At 40.1% G+C, this 21,402-nt stretch overlaps 1 protein-coding gene across 4 annotated transcripts in view; it reads right to left on the reverse strand.

The window, feature by feature from the left end:
* Positions 1-21,402, reverse strand: part of TTC28 (tetratricopeptide repeat domain 28) — a 599,524-nt gene that overhangs the window by 412,234 nt on the left and 165,888 nt on the right. The window contains exon 1 of one of the 4 annotated variants that reach the window (XM_055405054.2): positions 5,400-6,371. The exons of the other annotated variants lie outside the window; for them this stretch is intronic. Within the exon in view, the coding sequence (XP_055261029.2) occupies positions 5,400-5,426 (27 nt within the window). The 5' untranslated portion in view covers positions 5,427-6,371. Of the gene's footprint in view, positions 1-5,399; positions 6,372-21,402 lie in introns of those variants that run through there. 4 annotated transcript variants of the gene reach the window in all.

The following is a 21,402-nucleotide window of genomic DNA, read 5'->3' on the forward strand; positions in this document are numbered from 1 at the left end:
AACCAGAGATCAAATTACCAACATTCACTGGATCGTAGAAGAATCAAGGGAATTCCAAAAAAACATCTACTTCTGCTTCATTGACTACACTAAGCATCTGACTGTGCGGATCACAAACTATGGAAAATTCTTAAACAGATGGGAATACCAGACCACCTCAGTTACCTCCTGAGAAACCTGTATGCGGGTCAAGAAGCGACAGTTAGAATCTGTCATGGAACAACAGACTGGTTCAAAATTGGGAAAGGAATGTGCCAAGGCTATATATTGTCATCTTGCTTATTTAACTGCTATGCAGAGTACATCATGGGAAATACCAGGCTGGACAACTCACAAGCTGAAATCAAGATTGCCAGGTATGCAGATAATACTACCCTTATGGCAGAAAGCGAAGAGGAACTAAAGAGCCTCTTGATGAAAGTGAAAGAGAAAAGTGAAAAAGCTCACTTAAAATTCAACATTTAAAAAACTAAGATCATGGCATCTGGTCCCATCATTTCATGACAAACAGATGGGGAAAAAAATGGAAACAGTGGCAGCTTTTATTTTCTTGGGCTCCAAAATCACTGCAGATGGTGACTGCAGCCATGAAATTAAAAGACGCTTGCTCCTTGGAAGAAAAGCTATGACCAACCTAGACAGCATATTGAAAAGCAGAGACATCACTTTGCCAACAAAGGTCCCTATAGTCAAAGTCCCTATAGTTTTTCCAGTAGTCATATACAGATGTGAGAGTTGGACCATTAAGAGCACTGAAGAAGTGATGCTTTCGAACTGTGGTGCTGGAGAAGACTTGAGAGTTCCTTGGACAGCAAGGAAATCCAACCAGTCCATCCTAAAGGAAATCAGTCCTGAATATTCATTGGACGGACTGATGCTGAAGCCAAAGCTCCAATACTTTGGCCACCTGATGTGAAGAGCTATCTCATTGGGAAAGACCCTAATGCCATGAAAGACTGAGGCCAGGAGGAGAAGGGGGCGACAGAGGATGAGATGGTTATATATCATCACAACTCAATGGAAATGAGTTTGAGCAAACTCCAGGAGACAGTGGAGGACAGGGAAGCCTGGCATGCTGCAGTTCACGGGGTTTCAAAGAGTCACACAGAACTGAGCAACTGAACAACAACAACTAGACAAAAGAGAGACATGGCAGAATGCTAAGGAGGAGAATAATGTGTGTACTTCTTTAAATAATTACTCTAGAAGGAGAGAAAGGAAAGTCAGAGGAAGGAAGAGACAAGGAAAAAAAAATTAGGATGTCATTTACAATAGATCCAGCAAGTGACAATAAGGTGTTTGACTCTAACAGTGAGGAGTCAGATGTGAAAGTCAGAAATGACACGCCCAAGGACACAAGTCATGGGAACTGCCAGAACCAAAACCTAGGTCTCTAGGTTGCACTGATCCAGGAATGAGGTATAGAATAGATCTGCAGAAAGACCTTTATCATAAAATTTCTAAGACTTCTCCTTAAAACTACTTTGGTCACATGCTTATTTTTAAGTTTAATTTTATACAATAAACAAACCGTGGTTCAAAATGAACATGATAATATCAACTAGCACAGCATTTAGGTAGGTAACTAAGTAAAATTTAGTATAGTTGTATTAAAATTTGAAGCTGAGCTTTCTAATCTAAAAACAAAATACTTTATCAGAGAAAAAGTACAGGGATTCGAAATACACTTTTTTTGGTAAAAGTAATAAGCTATTTCAAGACACAAATTTATAGGATGCAATCCTTATAAGTGAGCTTTGAAATAAGCTTTTTAAATGAAGCCCTATCAGAGAAGTCATTAAAGAAGCCAGATTCACATTATATTAATGTGACAAGTATAATAAGATAAATACATCATGATTCTCAAATGACATAATTAATGTAGCTTATGTGACATATTCCTATTAATGATCTTTTATTATGTGTGAACAGTAAAATAACATTAGATAAGCAATGAAAAATCCAATCAGTAGCAGCTTTCCTGAAGGTTTTGACTGCAGTCTTATTTACACAGTGTTATCTGATACTAATCCTTGGATTTTAAAGAGCAAAAATCACTTCAGAATTGTAAACAAACATGTTCCTATGAGATGATCATTTTAATTACTATCATTTCTGCAAATACAAGATAAAAATAATGTGCTGCATGATCACCTCTTAAGGGGAAAACAGATTCTGCCAGGCCAATAAGGTTATGTTAATAAAAGAATCGTGACCCTGGATCCGAGCCTAGTCCACAGAGCCTGACAGTGTGTCTTAACAGTGACTGCCATGGAACCTGTGTGGAAAGTGTAGCTGTCCCCTCCCTGATATTGTCTACGAAAGATCAGAAGTGAGTGTCAAAATATTGTTTTTTTCTTTAATAATCCACTACAGTCTAATACCTATGAGCCAAATGAAATATTTTGAACTTTTTTACATTTAAAGATCATACCACCCTAAATACAGATACAAGTTTTACAAAGCAGTATTTCTTATTTACTTTTACATCAAATAAATATCTACTGAACAACTATACTATCCTTGGCACCAAAAAAAGAGGTGTGAAGTACTGTTCCTAAACTCAAGGAGCTTGAAGCATAACTGAGAGGCTGATTTAAAAAAAGGCAGGGGGAGGGGCGGTTTACTATCAGAAGCACAATCTATCTAAAAAAGGATGGATTTTAAATGCTCCAGGAACTCAGAGGTCGATAAAATCACTGCTTCTTCAAGAAGGGGAGGGAAGAAGAGCATGTTGGTGGTAGTATCCAGTGAGGGAGCAAAGCTATGCTAACTAAGCTCCTCACTGGTCCTGAGGATGGAACACGATTAATCATGTTCTGGTGGTTTCTTTGTGAAAAAAGGTAGCAGACCCTAATTGAATACTCCAAAGCCCACATCTTGAATTTTAGTATTTACTTAAACCCAGCAAATAAGCAGAGGAAAGAAGAGTAAAGAGTTCCCTTTCAATCATATACCCCAGCTGCATGCACAGTTAGAAACAAAGAAACCTAGAACCTGTGGTCATGGTCTTACAGTGAGCCCAGAATTTACAAAAGCCAGCACTGGTAGTGGCTGACAGGGCACCATGACAGCAAGTTACCAACCAATCCTAGCCATGAGGCCCAGCTACACCCAATGCTGCTTGGATCAGTATTCTACCGATGATTTTCCTAGCTTTGCTGAATCACATCAATGTAGTATCACTTTTCATTTGTAGCATAAATGGTTTTTATGAAACAGTTTGACAAAACACATGGCACGTGACTGTACTACTACAAATGTGTTAGCATACCCAGCCAGAAACCATGGCAATGATTTGATCATGCGAGTATTCTTGCAAGTGTAAAAAATAAACATAATCTTTGTAAAGACTTATTTGTGCCCTCTAGGAGTTGAATATTCTTTCAAGGAAGCTTCCTTTTCCAGTGTAGAAGAAGCAACAAGAACTGTTCTCCAGCCACCTCCAAATAATCACACAGTATTTGATAGCTCGGCTTATTTTTTAATCTTCCATGAACTCTGTAGAATTTATCTGGATCCTTATAACATGATGATTTGGGATTATGAATGCAGTGAATAAACACAAGCTTCTGGTATAGCAATTTAAGTATCACAGAGTGAGTAAATACTTCAGAGTGAATCCTAACACTTGAAACAGAATCTTCCAGAGTCCAGAAATCCACCTGGCTGCCAAGAACAATACTTCCGTGGTTCAAGCAATACCAGTACCCAGGGGGGTTCCCACAGACATAGCCACATGAGTTACTGTGTACTGGGCAAAATAGAAAAAACAGACAGTTACGACTGTGTATTTTGCAGACATCTTAAAAGTACTCATAAATACACAATTTACAAATACAGAAGAAACTTAGGGGAGGGCTCTAGGAATACACAGCATCTGTTTCAATTGCTTGATTATATCGTTTCTTCTACGGGTTTTCCTCACCCTAACTCTGATTTTTACAGGTTGAGGGTTGGGGGGGAGATGCATGGATCTCTTATCTAAACTACATGAAACCAATCTCACTGAAAGAAGCTCTATGATAAGAACTAATATATGAGAGATTCTGACTTCAGGATGAGGCAGAAATGACTTCGTTTCAGATAGCAAATTAAATATCAAAGAAAACCTTTCAATTCACCAGGCTATATTGAAGGAGTGTTTGTTAGATTTTCTAGCAATAAAACAAATGCACAACATCTTCTCATGCATTTCACACAATTTCTATTTCAGCTCTGATGTAAAACATGGTATCATACATCATGCCACAAAGAAAGAGTCAGTTTAGCTAGTTCAAGTGAAACACCAAGCAGCTGCTAACAGACACAGGTCATAGCTGGGGAGGCTCACAGCACATTCAGTTCACTATGTTTTCCCTCAGAAGAATGTCAATAAAAACCAGGCCAAATTAGGTATTTGGGGGGGGCGGGGGGAGGAGTCCTGCTATGCAGTGAACCACTGCGTTCACCTAACAGCACCAGTCAGACAAGTTAGCAAAAGGGAGCCCTAGTCAAAGCTACAGCCGCCAACAACTTGAAGAAAGCTGTCTTTCTCCCTGAACGTCCTGGGGTAGCGACCAGTCCCACATTTAGAAACGTTATTTCTGGGGCCAATAGCAATTTATTTTGATAGAACCACTGGATTTTTTTTTTCGTGAGTTCTCAACAAAGGAGCCATATTAGGAAATAATCTCACAAAAAGCAAAGTGCCCCCTCCCCCTCTTCCCCACGATCGATGCACACACACCCATGCAGGCTGCCACGCACAGACACACGCCCGTGACAATGGCTGGCGTGTTCACTCGCGCTGGCCCACTAGGCCACCTGGAGCCCCGCGGGCAGAAGGCCCAGCCGGCCGGCCCCAGGCACTTGGGCTGGAGGCCCCGCGGCCCGGCTGCCCGGGAACCAGCTGCTGGGCGGTTGTGCTGGGGATGCTCGCCCCCCAGCGGGGCCCTGGGGAAGCGGCTGCCAGCGGCTCAGAGACTATTAACCCCTGGGGGAAGTAGGTACTACAACACCCACCTGCGAGGACACTGGAGTGTGTCGGGAACACAACCCCAGATGGCTCCTCGCAGACGAGGCGCCACCGAGTTCTTAGACCCTGTCAGCTCTTGGCTGGCTCCGGCAAAGCTAATCGTGTTGCTAGCTCCACCGGGTTTCTAAAGCAAAGGGATGTTTCTGAGCTGTCACCCCTGAGAGTCCGGGCATACCAAGAAGGAAAAACTTAAGAGGGCAGTGGACGCAGATCAGACTTGGTAACTCGTCCCTAAGGAACTGGCCTAAGTCCCAAAGGGACAGAGCTACTTGGACCCGTCCAGCAAACTATGGAAGGGGTGGAGAGACCCGAGGGCAGCCGCCCCCTGTCACCCCTCCCTGGGTCGGGCATCAGGGCCCCGTCCCCACTCCGGGACACTTACCTTCTTCCGGGGCTGCCATTTCATCATATTTGTACAGCCGATATGTGGAACATCAAGATGCTGGCTGGGGGCTGGGGGCAGATGCAGGGCAGCGGCGACTCCAAGTCATGCTGCCTCCCTCCCACCCCCTAATTCTTTCCCATATTCACCGCGAAGGGAAAGAGCCCAGAGTCCAGTCTTTTCGCCTTCAGTTCAATGAAGTATCCCCAAACCAGGAACACGCTCCCCACGGGGCTAGGAAGTCCCAGCAGCAACCAGCGTACTCCAGCCAGAAAGGAGCATTTTCCCCTCGGGCAAGCACCCGCAAAAGGAGCCTGCGGCAGGGGGTCTCAGCGCAGAGACCCTCCCTCAGAGAAGAGCCGGAGAACGCAAGCTGCTGCAGAAACCCAGTCGGGTTCCTGCCATCCAAACCCCTTTTGACGAATTCTCCTCTTCTCAAAAAAAGATTAGACAAGCAATCAAACCCTCACGCGCAGCCTGGAGCAATTCCCAAAATTCTGAGTGTATTTCTCGTTTGTAAAATTTAGCAAAGAAAATTCCAAAGATCTGTAATCAGAGCTTCTTTGCGCTGTTTTCTCTTCCTTCTTGGATAACTTGGGGGAAGGATCTACCCTTCCCGAAATGTCTACCTTCCCTTAACACTGTAAATAGGAAAACTTGGTTTGTGTGTTTAGATTTTTTTTTTTTTTTAAATTCCCAAGAACCTTAGTGGGGAAAGGCTGGAAGGAAATCCTGCAAGAACCCAACTCCACAGCTCAGTCTGCACTAATGACTTCCTTCCCTTCAGTGCGAGCACAGCCTGCCCAGCTCCAGCCACACAGAGCAAATGGTTTCTGGGTCTTAGTGCCACGACATATGCTCCAAAGCAAAAAGTAAAGCATACAGTTTCAGAGGCATCTCACACCTCCCAAGGAATCAGAGCCAGAAGAGATCTACAGAAGCAGGAGACCATTTCAAAAGATCTTGATTTGTGAGTTATATCAAGAGGAAAAAAGAAATAGAAAAGGTTTCTAGACCAAAGGGCTATAGAATCTAAAAGTGTGACTTGAAGGAAAAAAATTTAAGGTATCTGACAAGATTAAAATTTTAATCAAAAGTAGACTCTGCTTCTCTAAATTTAGCACTGATTTTATTATTGCTATCAAGATTAAGTTTCATGCAGCATCTGTAAAATGATTCCATCCTACTTAAGGAGATACATCTCCAAATACAAAATACAATGTAATTCTATTATTTGTCATCCAACATGTCTAGTAATTCTTATCACCATGAGGCTACTTTGATAGATGGGAATTAATGGGTAGTGTAAGCTACTAGAATACTAACTGATGTACATAATAAAAACAACTGATGTACCATCACTCCATTGTTCCAACCACATTTACCATATTACTCTCAGAGTTCTATAATATAATGCATTGGCAGGATTGACTGATGGGGATGTGATAAGCAGACTGGATACTAACAATATCAGATACAAATGTCATTAAAATACACAAAACAGTTAACTAAAACAAATTATTTTTGAGTCTTTTTTTTCTAAGCCTGAGTCTGAAATCTGATGGTGAAATCATTATCTTTTAAAAATAATAATATCAGCAATTATAGCTGAAGTAATAAGCACTAGTTCTTAAACCATAATCTGCATCATAGGTACACATCAGCCTTACTGCTCTGCTCAATAAAACTAAGTGCCTATGATGTAAGCACCTATTATTTGCCAGCCCCTGTTCCAGACACTAGAAATATGAGTAAGAGGCTGTCCCTGCTCTTAAAATTACATACTGCAGGCTGGAGTCACAAATAACACCAATACTCTGTGTATGTTCTAACATCCAAATCATACTTCACAGCTTAACTGGATATCTTACTAACACAGAAGTTCAATAAACTCCAAACCAAATTAATTAATCTTCCCCAAAATCAGTTTCTCTTCCCAACTTTCCTGTATCTGTCCACAGCACTGCTATTCTTCCAGGATCACAAACTAAAACTTTAATTAACATCATTCCTATGTCTAATCTATCACCAAGTCCTTTCACTTCTTTCTTAGACTTTGCTTTCAAATTCCTGCTACTGATATCTGAGGTCAGAGCCTCAGAAAACAAACATATATTAAGTCTCAACTGGGTGCAAAACATCATATAGGATAGTAAGGTATAAAACTAAGTCCCTACACTAGAAGAAGTTAAAAGAAGTTAGGACAGAGCTGAAGACCTATAAGAAGACAACCAGACATTTGCCTTGGTCAGTTAAACAAATGAGTTACATGGTTAATAGCACTCCAAGAGAAGAAGAAACCACTGTAAACGGGGATGGCCAAGGAAGGTGTGACAAAGGAATCTGAAACAGAAACTCAGAGGAGATACAATGCATTCTAGAGCCAAAAACCAAGGTCCTTATCACAGGCAGTAACGCTCTTCAGAATCACAAAACTCATCTCCAACCCCCTCTCCCCCTGACTTTCTCAGACCCTGCCATACTGGCCACCTCACTGTCCCCTGAATATATCAAGCACCCTGTTCCTGAACCACTCTTCCCCCAAATACCTTCTTGGATCTCACCCTCAGTTCCTTCAGTTCAAATATCATGTTAGAAAAGCATCATCCCTTCTAAAATAATAGCACTATGACCCACATACTTTTACTGTCTCTCTTCCTTGTGCTGCTAGTTACTTCATAGGCCTTATGGCATATATTAAGAGTTTATGTATTTAATGTCTTATATCCCCAAGAATGCAAGTTACAATGGAGCAGGAACTTTGTTGTAAAATCAACACCCAGTGAACAGTGCCTGATACAACAGTCAATAAATATTTGTTGAATGAAACAGCGAAAGAAAAGGACAAGTAGTGTGAGCAAAGGAGGCAAGCCTATGTAAGATGTAGTCAAAATACAAAATATATCGATCTGCCTAAAATTAAAGCTTAAGTATGAGAATGTTAGAGGCAGAATGTTTCTTGTTCAGCTCTGTAGTCCTCGGGGGCCAGCATTGTGCCTGGCACAGCAGAGGTGCTCAATATTTATGGGATAAAAGAATGAAGGGAGGGTAGAGATTGAATGATGAATGAATGAAATTCCATTCCATTCCATATAAAGTAAAAGATACTTTGGCAAGGTACATTGGAACCAAATGGTAGGGAAGAATGTAAGGCAAAGAAATTTGGACTTTATCCTGTAGGATGCAGGACATTAAACGTGGTGGTCAAGAGGCACACTGAAGCAACATTTTTAAGCAATCTAACAAAATATTAACCATGACTTTATGAGGCTGCTTTGTACATAAACCTTTAGATTTTTAAATTATGTGCATAGTTAAAACGTTTATGATGATCATTTGACAAATATCAAAACTGAAATTACAGGAGTTAACCGACCTTTTAAATGCCATAGGGCAAGTCAATAGTAATGGAAGGATTAGAATCCAGGGCTTATAAACCAACACCTGAGTGATGGAGGCAGGAACCTACAATTGCTTAGGGGTCAGAATAAAAGTTTCTATTTTTTACTCTGCCTCTCACTTGCTATACAACAAAAATTTTCAGAAGGGCAAGGCAGGTGACATGAATAAATTAAACAGGTATAAGATAAGAGGGAACTGTAAGGATTATAAATCCAGAGAAAGATAAATCATGAAAAAGAAGGAGTTACAACATAACACTAGTCAACTGATGTCATACAGGAATATCAGTCCAACGGTGCCAGATGCTCTAAATTTTCATGAGAAGCTAAAATTTTCCTGATTTTAACTGTTTGCTCAAAAGTTTTAAAGCATCCTAACAGGCCAAACAAAACATGCCTGTAGGTCTAAATTCCATCTGCAAGTCATAATTTGTGACTGTGGATTTAAGTACTCAAGGTTTCACTTTCCCATATGTAAATTAAGAGAACTTCACGGTCCCTAATCTATGGGGTGGTTTTCTGAGGTCATCTGTAAATCCATATGCATGCCACACATGGCCTGTGGCCTGAGGAACTCAGATGCTGTCTCACGCTCAGATGTTACTGGACTTAGACAGTTATTTAAATTGGCAGAGGGGGACTCTGAGAACAGTGGATTGTAACAGGAAAGGCAACAGAGATATTTATGTTTTGATAGACATAATCAGTCTAAAACTTCAAGGTGATACAAGGTTTCAGTTGGTTTTCAATTTTTTAGGTATGCTTCCTTTGGGTTACTTATTTGTATGGTATTTCTTCCCCCACTGACTGGTGAGTGTTTGGGCTTTCATTTAGTAGGTGCCACTTGACAGAAGAATCCCATGGACAGAGGAGCCTGGCAGGCTACACAGTCCATAAGGTTGCACAGAGTCAGACACAACTGAAGCGACTCACCACAGCACAGCACTCAACAGAGGACCACTACCTATAAGCTGATAAATATGAAGACAATCTTAAATCATCTCGCTTTTTCTCTGTGACTTTATTTTGCTTAATCCAAATTGATTTAGTAATCATACCTGAAATACTTATAGAATTACTATCATACCAGTATACCTTCTCCTTTAGAAATTACTATACAGAGCTACCAAGATAACACAACTCAGTGTAGCTTATTGTTTGAAAGATCCAGTGTCAAACAGTAAGAACACAATTTCTCAGATACACAGCTACTAAAAGGCATCTGTACAACTCCATTTTTTAACACAGCACTTTGCAAATCACTTACCTAAAAGCAGATACTGTAAAACAGTCTATTAAAATAGTGTTTTCCTCAATAACTACTTGTCTACTCAAATGTGAACAAAAGCAAGAAAGAGGAAATGAATGGAGAAAACAGCTTTTTTCATTGTTGTGAATTTCTTCAAGATTTCCTAAGGAGTGATATGTCTGACACTGATCACAGGGTAAATGCCTGGAAAAGCTAGTCTCATAATTATTTACATTTATTGTGTTTTAGAATAATACACTCAATGTGAAACAGTATTTGGAAAATATATTAATTTTCCCAAAGACCTCTAAATTGTTTTCAAGTAACTAAAGAGACATTAGGAAAGTAAAGGGACAAAGGCAGAAGTATATCTGAGACCAAAAAATGTGGCCTCATTAGTGATGTGTGTGTGCTCAGTCACCCAGTTGTGTCTGACTCTCTGCAACTCCATGGAGCCTATTGGACTGCACAGAATTTTCCAGGTGTGGCTTACCATTTTCTACTTGAGGGAATTACCCAACCCAGAGATTGAACACACATCTCTTGCATCTCCTGCACTGGCAGGCAGATTCTTTACCACTGCACCACCTGGGAAGCCAAACACTAGTAACATTTCACACAACTGGGTGCTTTCAGAATATTAAAGGCCTTGCTTTGCTTTAAAAAAAAAAAAAAAATAGAGAGAGAGAGAACTTAACCTGTTATAGTAAGAATTCTGCCACACAACCAAGTAGATGTAGAACCATGCTCCCATTCCTTGGAAGTAAACTTCTCTACAACCTCCAGGTTGAATCACCTCTAACCTTAGCCACGTTGCTTCCTTCCACTGTGTCAGACAGTGTCAGAGAAGCTGAAGCACAATCCTATAAATTCAATACATACTGGTGTAGGAGATAGATGGGCTCCAGGTTAGACATTTACAACTGGCCTCCTGTTTGCATTTCATGGGGCACAAAGAAGTGGGCTTCAGGCTGGATACAAACTATTAGCATTTTCCGAGACAAGAGATGGTGGGCTCCAGTTAAAGTATTTACAATCAGCCTCCTATTTACTCTCTGAAATAGAAGTAACAACAGAAACAGGGTAAATAGCCAGTATTTGTCTCTTGTAAACACTTTAAGGTAATAGTCATGCAATAGTCAAGTCATGCAATAGTCACAGCAAGGACAAAGAGGGGTAAAACCCTGTTTAAGGATTAAAGGATCTCTGTTCCCCACTCTTTGGGGACAGGGAAAAACTACACACACACAGAAAGGCTCCCTATGGGTCAAGGGATAACGCCAGGCCATAATGAGTTGTGCTCCTCCCAGAAGCCTTCACTTTGAGATCCATCTTGGCTGAGGGATGTGTGCGCATCCAGGGGAAGGTCCCAGCATACGTCAGGTGTAGAGAAAGAAACCAGATAATTGGCCTGAAAGAAGACAAAGACCCGGAAGAACTGACCTATATAAACGACTCACCATATCGTTACTTCGCTCCTCCTCACTAGGAGGGACACCTACACCCTTTCTCTCTGGGTGTGCATCTCTGCCTTGCTTCTGTCTTAACTAAACAAACCATTTCTCTCTGTGCTCTCCGACCTGTTGTTGTGCTATGTCTCTAGTAATAAACTTTGTACCTGCATTTATAGTTTCTACCTCCATGATAAATGCATTTTTCACTGGGGGTAAAAATCCAGGGAAAAATAGTTTCTAGCCTCCAGCCCTTTGCTGGTCTGGTGTCTAGGATTCCTGGTTCTCATCCAGACTATCCAGGTTCAATTCCTGGGCAGGGAACTAATAGCTCACTTCACGCCATGGCTCACTGCTGCCTCACCAAGATCAGACTGAGTACTCATTCTGTACAAGGGACTCTACTAGGTACTATGAAAGGAGACAAAAATAAATCAGACGATTTTTTCCCTTGAGGACAGCGCAGTCTGGTGGAGGTTGAAGGAGAAGACACGTACACAACTAATAAAAATGACAATAAAAATAGCAGCTAACCCTTACTGATCTTGCCATTCATCTGACTTTAAGAATCCAAGCTCTCAGAGCAACCTAAGTGCTAGAAGATGAAATAATTAAGGGCACACTCTCTCATTAAGACTATAAGAGCCCTAAAGAGTAATTAATTCTGACTGTTGTAACTAAGAAAGGGTTTACTGGAAAGGTGGCACAGTATCCTTTCAGCAAGCAGAGAAGAGGTTGGGGAAGGAATGTGCCAGACTGAAGGAACAGCATGAGCCAAAACACGGAGGTATGAAAACATGGACCACATTAGTAAGTCATCTCACTGATCTGAAACATATAACACAAGGCAAGGCACAGTGTACTCAAGGTTAGAGGGCTGTGAATGCTATTACCTTTACAATAGTAACTATCATTTATTGAATATGTACTAAGCACAGAAGTCTTTTATATACATATGTTTTTATTTGTTGGTTCTTCTTAACACCTTTATGAGGAGGAACTATCATTATGCCCATTTTACAAAAGAGGAAATTAAGACTAACAGGTTAACTCCCAAAGAATTCCCAAAGAATCATGGCTAGAAGAAAGGAAACTGGAGTCAGATTCTCAAGTCTCGTTCTTAACTCCTGAATTAGAATACAAGGGTGAGCAGCACAGGTTCTTAATTAAGGCATTAGCAAATCTATTTGAGTTTCATGCTAACTCTGGAAAGTATACTGTGAAGGACAGAAAAGCATATGAGAACAATAAAGACAGGAAAGCCAAAGAAGTTTCTGTGGCAATAGCTCAGTAAGGGATGAAGAGGTCTTGAATTAGGGCAGCAAAAATAGAGAAAGGTCCTTCTTGAGAGACATTTCACAAGTAAAACATGTCCTGGGCTTCCAGGGTGGTTCAGATGGTAAAGAATCTCCCTACAATGCAGGAGACCCATGTTCGATCCCTGGGTTGAGAAGTTCTCCTAGAGAAGGGAATGGCTACCCATTCCAGTATTCTTACCTGGAGAATTCCATGGACAGAGGAGTCCAGCAGGCTACAGTCCATGAGGTCACCAAGAGTCAGATGCAACTGAGTAACTAACACACATACAACAACAGGAAGTTGTTACTTGAAAGAGACAGAGAAGGAAGGATTTAAAGATGATCCCTAAATTTTCCACCATCTTTTAGAAAAAGAGATACCCCATTAACTAAGGTATGGATCACAGAAAGAACAGTAGGTATCAAATTCAGTTTGAGACTTATAGGTCTAAGGTAGTAATAAGAGATTCACAGGAATGTAAACTAGGCAGGTGGAGGTACTGCCTGGAGTTAAGGATATATATCTATCTACAGCTATAGCTATAAAGAGATTTGTAGTTCATTCACATAATGATGACATGTATAAAGCTTTGGTGAAAAAAGGAAAAATACAATATAATTCACTGCTCAGTTGGGATGGGTGGGACACCTGCCCAGTTTCCTGAGGCAGCATTTTTTATTTGGCTAATTATGCCTGGTTCAAACTCTAGATCTACCAACTAGCTATCTGACCTTGGGTTACTTCATTTTTCTGTACTTCAATTTCCAACTTTGTAAAATAGAGATAATAATAGCAAAGTATGGTTGTCGGGAGTTTTAAATTATATATGTGATTATACACACACACACACAATATATCCTCTATACAATGCTGTATGTTTACTGTTTCTGTTACTGTTGTTGTATGCTAACCCTGACTTGATTTTTTTTTCTCTTTATCATACCAAGGATTTTGTATTGATTATATATTAAGGGCCACAAGCTGTCAGAACTAATCTTCATGTATTTCAGTGACAAAATCATTTTTCTAATGAGACCTCTGCTTCTGTTCGTGACACAGCAACTGGGACCAGGCGTACTCTCCTAGCATAACTAGAAAACTGGATAAAATACAGGAAGAAACACTGTTTTTGTACTATTTCAGACAACAATATGCACATAGTCCATGAACCTTGAGAGAAGCAAAACAAATGAGGTAACCCCTGTGATCACCCTGGATTTCTGCCTGGAGGCACTTTCCGAACCACAGAGGAGGCAAGCGATCCCAAGCAGAGCACAATGGTCTTGAGGAGTCAGAGTCTGAGGATGCCAAGGAAGCTGGAACATTCAGGGCAGAGAAATGAAGAAGATGAACTCTAAGGGGGCGATGTGGACATGGTTCTCTAGAAATCAACAGAGGGTCTTCTTGAGTTTTGGATGAATACAAAGATGCCCAAAATAGGGTAAAACTCCATGAGGCTAAGTGAAGGAAAGCTGTAAGATGAACTCTGTCAGAACTCTCTAGGGCTGTCAGAACTCTCTAGGGCTGTAAGTCTTTTAAGTTCCAATAGCTACAGTGGAGGGAATACCTGGAGCATTCAGTAGAGACCTCAGAAGAGTTATTTCTCAATAGAAGAGGCTAACGACACTAAAGTATACTGTAAACTTACCCTGACAAAGTTTAAAAACAAGTCTTGAAAAAAGCACATTTAATCTACAAGTAACTTAAATATTTGGCAGAACAAAGTTCAATACTCTTTGAAGGAAGACAGCAAAATCTACCACTCAATGAAAAAGTCCAGCATTCAATTAAAGAACATGGGTACTAACCTGGAAATACTTTACCTCTTTGGTAAATAATGAATCTTCTATCTTAAGAATACCATGACTCCATGACTGTGTTACAATTTTCTCATATAGATCAGATCAATGGACTATAATATTCTGGGCTACAATTTTGTTACTTCTCTCTACCAGGTAGCCATAGCTATAGAGCAAGCATAATTGGTGCTATATAATTTATCAACCTGTGAAAAAATTCAGCATATATTATCCTAGAATTCATAGGATTTATCTCGAGTCAGTTCAGTGGTCAGATATTTGGGGCAGAACATACAGCTCTGGGTTTATTAACCTTCTTAAAGGAAACCTGAATGTGCAGTGTTTTATTATGTTAAATTTAACATAATAAAGAAGCTTAAACAGGGGGCTTATTTACTTGTGTGTTTTTAACCAAAAGAGGCTATGATTTCTCTGGTTATGGTTAAAAGGAACACAGGGAAAGTAGATCTCGTTTCAATGCTATGGCAGGACAAAGGCTATGAGAGAAGAAAGTCAATAGAAGAAAATATGAAGTCAATTTGAAGTCCATTTGAAAGCGCTGACTTGTTGCTAGCTCTGTAATTAAGAAGCAACCAAATAGATCACACTCAGAAAACGGACACCTGTGTATGGTAGTTGTTGAACTCCCTGGTATCTGAACTTAGCCTCTGTTCAGGAATTCCCCATTATCTGAGTCTTGGTGAAATGTAGGAAATATCTCTCATGACAGTAACAGAAAGTCAGATAATTACTTGATATCTACCACCTGATAATTGGGATGAAAACACAGTATCTCTGGCAAAGCTCTTTGCCAAAAGTCTGAATGTGAAACAAGTGACTCAAAGAATAGTAAGAGAATTTACTCTGGTAGGACCCACACCAGCAGCTAGCTACTGTGGTCATCAGTACCAGGGAGCTCATCATGACCTATAACATCCAGCTCCAGGATACAGCAGCAGCTGCAGGCCCATTATGGCTGAAATCCATGTACCTTTGGATTAAAACAGTCACAATTGTTTTCTGTTAAACTTGCAACCAAGGGCTTCCCTGGTAGCTCAGCTGGTAAAGAATCACCTGCAATGCAGGAGACCCCAGTTTGATTCCTGGGTCAGGAAAATCTGCTGGAGAAGGGATTGGCTACCCCTCCAGTATTCTTGGGCTTCCCTGGTGGCTCAACTGGCAAAGAATCTGCCTGCAATGCGGGAGACCTGAGTTCGATCCCTGGGTTTGGGAAGATCCCTGAGAGAAGGGCATGGCTACCCACTCCAGTATTCTGGCTTGGAGAATTCCATGGACTGTATAGTCCATGGGGTTGCAAAGAGACAGACATGACTGAACGACTTTCACTTGCAACCAAGAACTGTGGTTGACTCACATAGACAGGTTTGATTTTGTTTATATTGGGACACAAGTTTTTCTTGCACAAACATATAGAAATGAATAGATATGTACGTATGCTGGAGAGCTCCAAGGCAGAGTCTTCTGCCTATAAGTACTCCCACAGATCTCAGCTAGCCCCAAGTCTCTAAATATCACCTCTTAATTGATGACATCCATATTTATACATCAAATTCCTACCTCTCTGAGCTCCAGACTTATATGAATAGCGGCCTACTCAACATCTTCAGATATCTAAGACATCTAACAGAACATCTCAGACATCTCAACAAAACTCTTGGTTTCCCCCCAGTAATCTGGTCATTCTTCATTCTTTATTTTATCTCAGTTAATGGCATCTCTATTCCTCCAGCAGCTCAGGCCAAAAAATTAAAAGTTACTTTGGATTCCACTCCTTTGCTTGCCCTCAACATCTAACCCATTAACAAGTCCTCAACTTTCTACCTACAAATTCTAACTCACATCCTGCCACTTCGCATCACCTCTATCCCTTCTTTAGCCATAGTAGTCATGGATATCAACTAGATGACTACAAGAGCTTCACTCTGCCTCCTGTGATCCAGTCTCTCTGTGAAACTGAATGTCAGTCAGTCATGTCCAACTCTTTGTGACTCCATGGACTATGGTCAGAATACTGGAGTGGGTAGCCGTTCCCTTCTCCAGGGTATCTTCCCAACCCAGGGATCCCAACCCAGGTGTCCCGCATTGCAGGCGGATTCTTTACCAGCTGAGCCGCAAGGGAAGCCCAAGAATACTGGAGTGGGTCACCCATCCTTTCTCCAGTGTATCTTCCCGACCAAGGAATCAAACCAGGGTCTCCTGCATTGCAGGCGGATTCTTTACCAGTTGAGCTACCAGGGAAGCCAGAATGATTTTTCAATAATATAAATTAGATCATGCAGTTCCCCATTTGGAAACCGCTTAAGGCTTCTCTTTGCAAAAAGTATAAAAATACAAAGCCTCTACCATGTCCTGCAAGGCCCTACATCATCTAGCCTCTACTTTCCACCCTCATCTCTTACCATACTTTTCTTTAACTGTGGCCAGACCTGCCTTCTCATGCTTCCTTCATGACCTCAGTGGTTACAGTTATGTCTGCCTGGAAATCTCTTCCTCCAGAGTAGGTATTCCTTCTCAATATTTTGAGTCTCTTTTAAAATATAAATAGCAAGTCCTCAAGGAGTACTCCTGAACAAAATCAACTCCCACCTCAAATTCACTATATATTCTCTTACTTTGTTTTCTTCAAGCCATATCCACATATTACAGTTTGAAAATGCATTATTTGCTCATTTGATCACTATGTCACCCAATAGATTCTAAGGTCTAGAGAGTGGTATCTGTATTGCTCACCACTCTCAGTCCAGTACTTCCAACAGGTCCCAACACATATTAAGTACTCATTAAATATTCATTCAATGAATCAGTGAATTTAATGTTAGCCATAAAATAAGATTAAATAGACAGAATTTCCTTTAGCAATAAAATTTTCAGCACAGCATTTACTCATTTACCAAAGGATTTGACCAAGCTTCAGGAGATGGTGAAGAACAGGGAAGCCTGGCATGCTGCAGTCCATGGGGTCGCAGAGAGTCAGACATGACTAAGCGACTGAACAACAACACTTAGAAATACCTTTGGTTCTGAAAGATACACTCTCCCAAGTAATGCCAAAAGGGGCTTTTCCCCTTAAATCAGTACTACACTCTGGCCTAAGTCTGAAAATGCTTAAGTGAAAAAATATAAGCTTCTGAAATATAATTATTGTTCAATAATGTTTTTTATTGCAAGAACTTCAGTACTATCACTTTCTATTTTCATTTGTATTAAAGAGAATTTTATGTTACCTAAAAATGGGTGGATAGAATGATCTTTAGATAGTTTAATAAATTAAAAACACTTTGAAAACCTTAGATGAAGTACAAATCACTTGTCAAAAGCACAATCTTATTTGTCAAAACATGAAAATGAGAAAAGAGAAGACACAGAAATAACAGGCTCAGAGCTGCCAAACTGACAGGCTGTCTTAAATGAGACAGTCAAAACATTCATATGCTAATTTTTTAAAGTGCTGTCTATCTGGCCATTGATATGAAAACAAGACAGGGCTTTTTCTTCCTACTTCAAGAGTACATGAATGGGCCAGATAGTGGACACTGATTACCAAATTAAGGAACAGCAGTTAAGATCATAAAGAATTTTCTGTTTATTCTGAACACACATATAAGACAAAAACTAACTTGCACGAAAGGTATTTCAGACGACCCACCTCCCACAGAAACACTCTTCTCATCTAACACAATTCCTGGTAGTGTTCTGCACACAGGACACAGTGCAAAAGATGACTGTCCATGTTAGTAGCTAGGATTAGCTATACAGTGTAAATGGCAAAGATTGACTAGCAAATAACTACTAAAGTAGGTTTAAAGATTAAACCAAAATGTACAAACGATATTTTACAATATTTTCCTTTTTCATTTAGTCTTACAGTGTTTTCACACTCACATTCCTACCAGGTAGCCCTCCCTCTTACAACACCAATGATTTTAAACAAAAGAGCACCTCCTTGAAATGCTCCGTTTACTGGGCTGATGAATCTATCATCCTCAAATCTATTAGCAAATCAAATCAAATCTACCATCAAATCAAAACCCACTTCCTGGAATGCTACACAAATCCAGTCTAGAAATACTACTGAAGTTTTGTTCAAATTTGCTTTGGTAAGAATGCTAATGTTTCCAGACTTAGATTCAGATGTTCTGCTGCTAAAAAAGAAAGTGACACATACTGTATGGTTCCATTTACGCAAAAATGTCCAGAACAGGCAACTTTGTAGAGACAGAAAGTCACCTGGTGAGTGGTTGCCAGGGTCGGGAGGGGGAGGGGAGGGGGGATGAAGAGGGGAGGGGGAGTTGGGGAGTGGTTAGGAGACAGGAAGAATGGCTGCTAATGGGTATAGGATTTCTTTGGAAAGAGATGAAAATGATTTAGAATTGGATAGTGGTTGCACAACTTAATGAATAAAAGAAAAAACACTAAATTCTACACTCTTAAAAGGGTAAACTTTATGGTATTAAAAAGTATCACAATAAAGCCTTATTTTTTAAAAAAAGTGATCAGTTTTCCCCAACTCACAGAAAATTTCAGTTCAGTTGCTCAGTCGTGTCAGACTCTTTGCGACCCCATGAACCACAGCACGCCAGGCCTCCCTGTCCATCACCAACTCCCGGAATCCACCCAAACCCATGTCCATCGAGTCGATGATCATCCAACCATCTCATCCCTCTGTCGCCCCCTTCTCCTCCTGCCCTCAGTCTTTCACAGCTTCAGGGTCTTTTCCATTGAGTCAGTTCTTTGCATCAGGTGGCCAAAGTATTGGAGTTTCAGCTTCAACATCAGTCCTTCCAATGAACACCCAGGACTGATCTCCTTTAGGATGGACTGGTTGGATTTTCTTGCAGTCCAAGGGACTCTCAAGAGTCTTCTCCACCATTCAAAAGCATCAATTCTTCAGCACTCAGCTTTCTTCACAGTCCAACTCTCACATCCATACACGACCACTGGAAAAACCATAGCCTTGACTAGACGGACCTTGGTTGGCAAAGTAATGTCTCTGCTTTTTAATATGCTGTCTAGGTTGGTCATAACTTTCCTTCCAAGGAGTAAGCGTCTTTTAATTTCATGACTGCAATCACCATCTGCAGTGACTCTGGAGCCCAGAAAAATAAAGTCAGCCACTGTTTCCCCATCTATCTGCCATGAAGTGATGGGACCAGATGCCATGACCTTAGTTTTCTGAATGTTGAGCTTTAAGCCAACTTTTTCACTCTCCTCTTTCACTTTCATCGAGAGGCTTTTTAGTTCTTCTTCACTTTCTGCCATAAGGGTGGTGTCATCTGCGTATCTGAGGTTATTGATATTTCTCCCGGCAATCACAGAAAATTTAAGTTAATGTATAATTCTCTTTATTTAAAACTCTTCCTCTCATACATTTTTAACTCTTTGGCATGAGCTGTCATTCTCCTTCTAGCACCAGACAACAAAAATAAAAGATCAACAGACTGACGTCAGCATGGAAAGTTGAGAGAACAGATAAACAACATTCTTGGCTGAATGAGTTATTTTATTCAGGGACATGTACTGATGATATTAATTTATTTTAACCATTTTCTATAATTATCATCTATAGAGCATTTGAAAGATAAATTATGTCACTATTTCACATTATTCTACTAAGAACACCATGGCTCTATTTGGTGTCTTGTTTAGACACATTAGAGCCAATGAAACTGAACAAAGCTAAAAAGGCCAAATAAAGATGAAACTAACCTTTATAATAACATATGCTAGCCTAATATGACTATATTTTATAGTTCATTTATGACTATAAACTCTTAAAAAAAAAAACCTGTACACAAACTTTTCTGACTGCCTCCAAAAAGTAAGTGGAAAGGTTGTTTCCTATAATTATCACCAACTTTAGCATCACCAAGTCAAAGATAAGATTTTTAAATTCCAATCCTAAAACGCAGTGACTATTCTGTGTCAGAATCAGTTCCAAATGAAGAAAAAGAAATATTAAAAAGAACCTCTGCATCCTGAAGTTCCGTTCCGTTCCGTTCAGTCGCTCAGTCGTGTCCGACTCTTTGCGACCCCATGGACTGTAGCCTACCAGGCTTCTCCGTCCACGGGATTCTCCAGGCAAGAATACTGGAGTGGGTTACCATTTCCTTCTCCAGGGGATCTTCCCGACCCAGGGATCAAACCCGGGTCTCCCACATTGGAGGCAGACGCTTTAACCTCATGACAAGTAACAGTCACAATTTTCATACCTGCCAAGTGTAATGCTACTTATTTTATTGTACTCTCACTTATTCTATATCTTAGTCAACTTACTTAGACTTTCTACATATAAAATGTTTCTACATATATAACATATAAATATATAAATGTTTCTACATATAAAATATTTTTGCCTTAATTTTATATAAAACCTTATTTAAAGTTTTAATTCAAAAAGCTTAGAGTAAAATTCAAAATAATAATAAACATGCACTTCACTGGATAAGGGAGCTGGGTCTGAGGACTGAGAGACAGAGGAAAGATGAAAGGGCAGGAGGAAGGGAAGAAAGAGAACAAATTCATCCAAAAAGTAAAGCCTAGGAGAGTTTAGTGTGAAGACAGTATGGACTTCATTGAAACTTATATCTAAAAACTACTGAAATGGGTGAGACAATTTGAAAAATTCCAGATGTATCTAAGCCTATTTTTCAATAACTTCCTCAATAATGTACCCAGAAATAGAAGTTTCAATACAAATCAGGATTTGGTAAAGACAGAAACATCAAAAGATATGTTACTAAATAAGAGGCTTTAATCTTTTTTAAAAGTCAGTTTCTGAAAGGT

The sequence above is a fragment of the Moschus berezovskii genome, chromosome 19 (assembly GCF_049115385.1).
Source record: "Moschus berezovskii isolate FMDL1 chromosome 19, NW_MosBer_1.0, whole genome shotgun sequence".
NCBI classification, from domain to species: domain Eukaryota; kingdom Metazoa; phylum Chordata; class Mammalia; order Artiodactyla; family Moschidae; genus Moschus; species Moschus berezovskii.